General features: G+C 37.6%; 1 protein-coding gene across 1 annotated transcript in view; it reads right to left on the reverse strand.

The window, feature by feature from the left end:
* Window positions 1–3,441: 3,441 nt before the first annotated feature.
* LOC135224777 (uncharacterized) overlaps window positions 3,442–9,080 on the reverse strand; it is a 12,557-nt gene continuing 6,918 nt past the window's right edge. The window contains exon 2 of the mRNA XM_064264102.1: window positions 3,442–3,633. Within this exon, the coding sequence (XP_064120172.1) occupies window positions 3,442–3,633 (192 nt within the window). The remainder of the gene's footprint in view (window positions 3,634–9,080) is intronic.

Raw genomic sequence — 9,080 nt, forward strand, 5'->3', positions numbered from 1 at the left:
ATCTCATTATCCTTCCAAAATTCCAGAAACATAACGTAAATTATATAAATAAATAGGCTTACTATCGTTATCAAATAACGTGTACCAACTTGCCCCATTTATTTTGAGCCAACTTGCCCCATCCCTACCATTTGTACAAAAACGCTTACCAGTCCACACCAAGAAGCCTGAATTAATCATTTTAACGGTATAGTATCTTTAAACATAAGGAAAACTATGCTATAATTGAAAAAATAATCTTTATGAATGTAGATGTTATAGCAAATAACAGACATGATTAAAAATATTTACTCACTATCATCAAAATAGAAAATTGTCTCATAAATTTGAGCTCCTACCTTCTATCTCTATAGAATTTTGCTGGTAATTGAGGAACCACGTGGCAATTACACAGTATATGTATTAGAGTCATCAATTGGTAAACTTTAAAGTCATTTTGAATATGCCAACTTACCCCTGTAGCCAACTAGCCCCGGGCTCCCCTACTATAATTGAAGTCAGTTGTTTGCTTGACAAAACAATAATATGACTGAATTATTATGGCCTACGATGATTGTTATTATAAGAAACAAATAAATAATTTTTCTGTTAGATCAGCCATTGTTTACCCGGGGTTCCGCGGAACCTTAGGGTTCCGTGAACGATCGCCAGGTGCTCCGTAAGAATTCATGTTTTTATTTAATTATTTGTTATTTATAAGTATATATTTTCGTTAAACATGGCGTGAGAATCGTAGTCCATATTTATTTGTTTTATCGTAACATATCGTGCGAGATTTTTCCCCTCTGTTTTACTAAAGGTAATTAATACAAATGCTTACATATATATATATATATATATATATATATATAGTATATATATATATATATATATATATATCTATATAATATATTATATATATATATATATATATATATATATATATATATATATATATATATATATATATATATATATATAATATATTGTCAATGGTAGAATGAACTACCAAAACGTTAAGGAGATAAATGAACTTAGCATCGTTTTGTTTTATCTAATTTACCCTTGCTACGGATAGAACTCGTCCGTGAGATTGAAAAATTGAAGTATAATCTCAATATGGCTTCCAGGCAGCCATTCTTTTTAAAGAAGTTTCTTTGAAAGAGGGTTGTCTTCGAGAAGATATTATTATTATTATTATTATTATTATTATTATTATTACTATGTATTTAAGTAGAAGACCCTCTTTCAAGCATGTTTTATTGAAGGAGATTACTGCTTCAGCTGCACTTATTTTATAGAAATTCTTTTCTATTTTTCTTATTGCGGCTTTTTCAGAACTATTTAGGATGCCGAGTAACGCGCCTATTTGATACATATAAAAAGTCAAGATATACGAATTTTACGAAATTTATATATATTGAAATCTGGTATATACAATATCCGTAGAGTAATACAAATCTAAGTGAATATTTTATTCCGGCGTTTCTTCCTGATTCGACCAGATATTTACAAGGCAGTGGCTTTGAGTAGACTGATGATATTTTTCGGTGCTACCCTAATTTATAGTCGGGAGGTCAGCAGGGGTTATCCGCGAGCTGAGTTTAGCTGAAGCAGCAATCTCCTTCAATAGAACATATTATTATTATTATTATTAAAGAAGGAGACCCTAACTTACACACTTTTTATTAAAATAACAGCTTCATATGCGTAATATCAGCCAGAAGAGCTTGGCCGCCTGCGACAGTGTTGCCTGAACGAGAGAAGGCTAAATGACTGTCAGCTTAATTAAAAATATTAGTCTTAAAACCTCTGATATACTGTTTACCTCCGTAGGAATTACTCGGGCTCTTTGCAGGGTGCCTTCGGCCCCTAGCTGCAAACATTTTCGCTCCTTTTACTATACCCCCTTTCTTATTCCCTTACTTTTCACCCTCTCCTAACAATTGACTCTTAGGGCAACTGGGAGGTTTACCTCCTGTTACGCCTTTCAAACCTTTTACTGTCAATTTCTGTTTCATCGCTGAATGGCCTAAATTCTATATTCACTTCAGTATACTGCGGCTGCTTTTTATAACAGCTCTCCTGTCAACCATAGTTGGAAACATAGCCATCTCATAAACTGAAACGGCTCGAAGTAATTTTTAACAACAAATATACAGCCACTAGCAAATGACTGGTCGAGGGAGCTGTTAGAAAAAGAGGCCGTTGTACAACATCTTTGACCTCATCTTCAGCGCGTAGCTGGTATAGTATAAGGTTTTCTGAGGTTAAATAAAGATTTTTTTTCTGGTAGCTTTATTTTCTCGGAGTTACAAGAGTACTTGAATTATAAAAGTTTCAAAAGTGAATTAATTACAAGTTAAAAAATTTACTGATTACAAGATTTACAAATGTGAATGAATTACATATGAGTTACAGAAGTGAATGAATTGCAAGTTACAGCAGTAATTGAATTACAAAGTAATTACAAAATTGAATGCATTACATAGGAATTACAAAAGTGAATGAATTACAAAGGAGTTACAAAAGCTACAAAAGTGAATGAATGACACAGGAGTTACAGAAGTGCAAGAAATAAAGAACAAAAGCACAGAGAGATATATTATATAGCAGTCGGGTGGGTCACAGCGGTTGGAATGGTGGCTGAATTCTGACAGGCCGTGTATTGGTGCTGGTGCGTCAAGTTGCGGGGGCGTCGTGATTCTCTTGGTCTCGTCGATGAGGTTGGATGGGGGAGGGGGGGATTTTGTGTGGGAGGCGGGGGAACCTCCCGTTGGCTGGGTGGGGGGACACCAGCCAACATCCATCCTCCAGCCAATCCCATCGACAAGGCCAAGAAAATCGCGACGCCTCCGGAACAGGGCGCAACAGCCTCAAGGCGCGGTCTGTCAGAATCCAGCAGAATTCGGGGCACCAGTCCACCCGCTAACTGTAACCCACCCGTCTGCTATCAACTCAGGGGCGAGTCCATTTCCTGAGGCCGATCTCCTTCCCGTCGTAGAATTCCTTCGCTCCGTCGACTCGATGCTAATCCTCTGTGGGCGATCGTGATCCTAATCCTCTGTGGGCGATCCTGGTCCCCTGTGGGAGATCCTAATCCTCTGTGGTCGATTCTATTCCTTTGTGAGACTCCTCAAAACCAAATTTTGGAGATCGACGAGAACTTCTTCCGCTGTAGATCTGGGACATCTGCTGAGCACAGCACGTACATGGTTCTTATCGTGATGCATGAAGTTGAGGAGGACTTTGTTCTTATACTTGACGAAGGTGAGGCCCTTTTCGTCTTTCAGGAGGAGCTCCTGAAATGCTGCAGGTAAACCATGAGCTATGCAAGCAGCTCGCAATGCGTTTGCAGGGTCAGGGACTGGATGAGGACCTCCTGCTGCTGTCCTCTTGGCCCAGGTTTTGTCCCGTTCTTTTCGAGATCCTTTTTTTCATGATCAGTTCATTATTTTCCTCTTATTGATTTTTGTGACTGTCATCATTCTCTTGATCTACTTCTCCGTTTTCCTCCTGAGAATATCCTCTATTGTCCGCGAATTCCGCCTCCTCTTCATGAACTTTATTCGAATCGTTTTCTTCTTCCTTCTCCTGTTCCAGCGTCTGCTCCTCCTTAGGTCTTTCTTCTGCCTCCTTAAGTCGCTCCTGTACCTGTTTCAAGGTACTCTAAAATTCTCTCATCTCTTCTTTTGTGTCACTTTTCAGCTCTTCTGAAAGTTTCTCCACCTCATTCTCTTCCAATTCCTTTTCTGCCAATCTGTCTTTGAGATTTTGGTTCTCGCCTGCTAACTCAGCGATCCATTTTTTCAGTACTTGAATTTCTTCAGCCAGAACCTGATTCTTTTCTCTCTCTTTTTCCATATTTCGGACCACTGAGCTAATTTCCAAGTCCTTTTCGACGAAGTATCTTTCAGTTTTTTCCTTTCACCAGCTAGTTGAGCGATCCAACTTTTCATCACTGAACTTCTTCAGCCAGGATTTCATTCTTCCTCCTTTCAAACGTTCAGCATTTCATCGACGTGACAATTTGAGTTTCCTTCTGAGCCAAATCCCGTTCGAGGTTATTATTTTGATCTTCAAGCATTTCCACTTTCCTTTCCAAATCTATATTATTTCTGGCCTCCTTTTCCAGATTGTTCAGAAGATCGTAATTTGTGGCTCGAAGAACATTTACTTCTTGTAGCAAATGTGTCGATTTTCTTCGCGTTCTGATGCCAGCTGCTTCAATCTCTTTCTTTCTGCCTCGTGATCCTTTACCTTTTCTTCGAGAAAACTGCAGATACCTCGTATCTTTGACTTGATTCTGCAGTTCTTGAATTACTTCTGCGTTCCTTGCAATTCTGTGCCGTTGCGGTTGAGTTCTTCCTTCAGCTCATCTACCTCCTTATTTATCTGGATTATCACCTCGTGACAGTCGTTGGTTTCCTTGCTGAGGAAAAGATTACGAGAAACAAGCTCTTCATTTGTGTTCTCAGCTTCCTCAGCTTCGCCTGATCTTCCTCACGAGCTTTGATAAGCTCTTCAGCGCGAGATTTCTCTTCCGCCAAACTCCTTCGCCAAGTCTGCATATATTCTAGAAATTCCTCCGTGCAACTCCTTTCTTCATTTTCATCCAAGAGTCTGATGTTCCATTAAGTAGGCAGCCTCAAGCTCCTTCAGCAATATTCCCTGTTCTTTAGAGAAAGCAGATATTTCTGCGACGTATTTTCCATATACAAATGCAAGCAATCCTCCGAGAAAGGAAAGCTACCAAAGCATTTACCAATAGTAAATCCGGAGATTTCCGAATCCCAAATATAAAGAATCCACTAATCCGAGAAGGATTAGAGCCAATAAGTTTGTTAACAAAGGGTTTGTTTTACACCCAATGCGGTCTTAACAAAAGTCGTGTTATTCATTGCTGAAAACATGATTGCTGTACTTTCTATCTGTTCAACAGCTTAGAAAAGAAAAAGGCCACTGAGCTTCGGAAATTCCAGAGGAGATCTTCTTTGCTTCGGGTCATTCCTCTAGGGAGTTTCGAAAGGAGTCCGCGACTCTGAAGGAATGGAGTAACCGACTCCTGAAGACTTTCAAGTCTTCAGGAGTCGTGTCAATGGAGAGGACTGTAAAGATATAATAAATAAATGACTTTATCGCGAAAGTGACTACAGTAGTTGGGAATTTGTTTAGATCAACATACCTGAAAATAACGCAAATAGATTTTTAATGATGAATGCAGAAAAAAACAGTAATAACACTATGTTTTGTTGAGGGAAGCGTGGAATTGTGTTGTGTGAGTGTGTGTGTGTGTGCGTATGGTATGTGTTTGTAGCGTGTGTATATACTGTTTATTTATAGCTTACACAGCAGCGCACATACACAGCAGCACACACACACACACACACACACACACACACACATATATATATATATATATATATATATATATATATATATATATATATATATATATATATATGTGTGTGTGTGTGTGTGTGTGTGTGTGTGTGTGGCTGTGTTTGTGAATGAGGGCTATCGTATTTTTCAGTTTTTTGCTTTTGGGAGCATGTTTGAATACTTATTTTCCATAATGTCTTTACGTATAGTTCATGTTATGTTATATGGCATATATATATATATATATATATATATATATATATATATATATATATATATATATATATATATACATATATAACTTTAACATAGAATTATATGTAAAGACATTATGCAAATAAGTGTTTAACATGCTGCAAAAAACAGGAAAAAATGTGCCTAGCCTTCTGTTTGAGTCGCGGCCCATGAAACTTTAACCACGACCCGGTGGCATATTTCCCAAGTCTGGAAGAGTATAGGGTAGGGATAGGGATAGGACCAATCAAAGTGCGGTGGAGCTGATCCAGACGTCACAAGCCACGCCTTTTAGCTCCCTCCTCAGTCCCATATCCATTACTGCCACCAGTCACGATGCCGAAGAAATTCTTCTCAATTTCACCGTTTACGGCTCGTATGACATATACAGTTTAGTCAGCTATATCTAAACATATACAACACTAATTTAACAACAGTATATTGTTCAATTGAGATACACTGTGAAAGATATGCTTTATGACTCCTCCCTCCTGGTAAATGATATTTTTACATCGCGAATGTCTCAAATTATAGACGTGAAAATGCATGTTTAAAGCCATTTACAATGAGTTACGATAAATCACGGGATGAATAAAACAATATACAAGATGGTAAAAATGACGGTATCTGACCTGTCTGTAGGGGAAAATAGAGAGAGGGAGTAGAGCTTATACTAAGGATGTCTATGGACATATGCAGTTTCGTGGTAATGCACATTACCGTGCATTGTATAAAAGCAATATACTGGTCATTACTGGGCAATGAACAGGAATCAGACTGATATAGTCCCTACTATTTACAGGGACACAGTATCAGCATCATTCATTAATTATTTCAAGAGCTAATGTGTACTTACGGAAACCTACGGTATTTGTTTTATTTTGGTGATCCAAGTTAGCATACTGTAACCAAATAGTTACTTGACAAACTCATCCTGTCAATGGCTAATTTGAATAAGGCTGTTTTTCAGGTGTACTTGATAAAACTGTAGTAAAAAATTGCCTTTTTGAGGTGGATCCGTTTTGATAAAACCTCCCAGATGCCCTTACCTGATTGGTACTTGCCATTCATTTGTGTAAACCAAATATAAAAAGTTTGTTATTGAAATTTTTTGCTTTTGCCTCTTACTTTTCATACATTGTCTACAGACAAATAAAAAGTGATAACATAATTCAGTATTGAATATTTTTAGCAATCCCTTACGTGATGTTTGCTTAAAATTCATTGTGTACAAAGAAAACACTAATTATTAATTTATTCAATATTTTTAGCAAACCCTTCGTACTTTTCATTCATTGTGTGCAAAAATTACAATGAGTTACAGTAGACATTTTACTGAGCTGAACTAAAGCAGAATGGATGCATAAATTCATTAAAACTGGCTATATGCTTTACAATAAGTATGGATGACACTTCTTTTCCATCTTTCGTTCTACAGAAAATTTTATACAAATATTCAACATGTATTAATTAAAGCCGAGATAAGAACGTTAGTTTATGAGTACACTACTATTTTCATACAATCTCACACTGAATGGCAAAATAAAGCCTTAAATTAATTAAGTTCATAGATTTTTTTTTTTCCACATAGATTTTTGGAATTATGCCAAGCACTGGGGCAACTAAGGCCATTCAGCGCTGAAACGGAAATTGACAGTAAAAGGTTTGAAAGGTGTTACAGGAGGAAATTCTCGTAGTTGCACTATGAAACAATTGTTAGGAGAGGGTGGACAGTAAGATGGAAGAAAGAGAATATGAACGGAGGTAACAGTAAAATGAATGACAATAGTTGCAGTTAGACTCCGAAGGGACGCTGCAAAGAACCTTGAGTAATGGCCTACAATTGAACCGAATGAGGTGTACTGACGGCACTATCCCCCTACAAGGTGCATAAATTTGTCATGAAAACTGTATCCTCCACATTTCATTTAAGCATAAGGCAGTTATTAGTTTCCAGCACTGTAATAATACATTTTTATGATCCTGAAACAAACAGGCAGTAACACCTGAAAAACGATCCATGCTCCATGCTTTTAAAGTCGTCACTTTCAAAGCCGAAGATTAAATTCATCTTCATGGGAGTCGAAGTGCCGTGAAGTTCTTGGCCTCCGGTCTGTATTCTGTAGTGCTAATTACAGGTCATATACCATCATTTTTACCATACCATCAATTTTACCATCTTGTATATTGGTTGATTCATCCCATGTTTAGTCGCCAACTCTTCATAAATGGCATTAAACACGTATTTTCAAGTATATAATTTAGCAACTCGCGATGAAAATATTATTTATGCAGAAAATATCGACCTTATGAGCAGGAATTAAGAGGTACTGAGGACTATTACCAAGAGGGAGAAGCCAATAACGCTTAGTATAATTTCACGATGTATCTCATTTGAAGAATATATTGTTGTTGAATTACTGTTGCATTCTGTTTAGATATATCTGACTAAAATGTATAGGTCATACAAGCCGTAAACTGTGAAATGGGGAAGTTTTTCTTCGGCATTGTGACTGGCAGTAATGGCTATGAGACAGAAGTGTAGCTAAAAGGCGGGGCTTGTGACATCATGGATCAGCTCCACGTGCTTTGATTGGTCCTAATTCTTATCCTTATACTCTTCCAGACTTGGGAAATATGCGACCACCCGGTGGTGGCCTATCCCATATCGTTGCTAGAGGGCTGTAATTTGGCCTGTTTGATGATTGGAGGGTAGAGGATTAGCATACCAATTTGCACCCCTCTAGACTCATTACTTTTTAAGATCTGAGGGCGGAAGGACAGACAAAGCTAGCACAATAGTTTTTTTTTTATTTATTTTTTTTTTAGGAAACTAAAATGTGGTTACCGATTCTGAGAATAACAAGTAAATAATACGCCGAAGTTTCTTCGGCGCGCAATCGAGTTTTCTGTGCAGTGTATAATGCTGTATGAAATTCTCAGACATGGCCCGGTGGTGGCCTGTGTTGTTGGCACTTATAGCATTGCCAGACTCCCGATCATGGGTAACTTTGACATTAATAAAATATAAACTACTGAGGCTAGAGGGCTGCAATCTGGCATGTTTGATGAGTGGAGAGGGGATGATCAACATTCCAATTTGCAGTCCTCTAGCCAAAGTAGTGTTTAAGATCTGGGGGCGGACAGAAAAAGGGCAGACGGACAAACGAATAGCCATCTCAATAGTTTTCTTTTACAGAAAACTAAAATGTAGACTTTAGAAAGTCCAAAATTTTCCTCAGCGTAAGATTTAATTGGAGAATTAGACTTTACTCAATGACTTGCGTTAAGAGCACGTAGTGAATAATCCAGTTGAGAATCACGAGAATAAAACAGAAATGTTAGAAGGTCGGAAATGTTCTTTAGATTCTTGAGACTTCAATGGCGATTCAGGTGTTGCTCTTAACCTGTGTTAAGAGCACGGACTGAATTATTTTCTTCAAAGTGACGGAATTATATTGATCAATGCAGCAATTACGTGATAT

The sequence above is a fragment of the Macrobrachium nipponense genome, chromosome 12 (assembly GCF_015104395.2).
Source record: "Macrobrachium nipponense isolate FS-2020 chromosome 12, ASM1510439v2, whole genome shotgun sequence".
Taxonomy (NCBI): Eukaryota; Metazoa; Arthropoda; class Malacostraca; order Decapoda; family Palaemonidae; genus Macrobrachium; species Macrobrachium nipponense.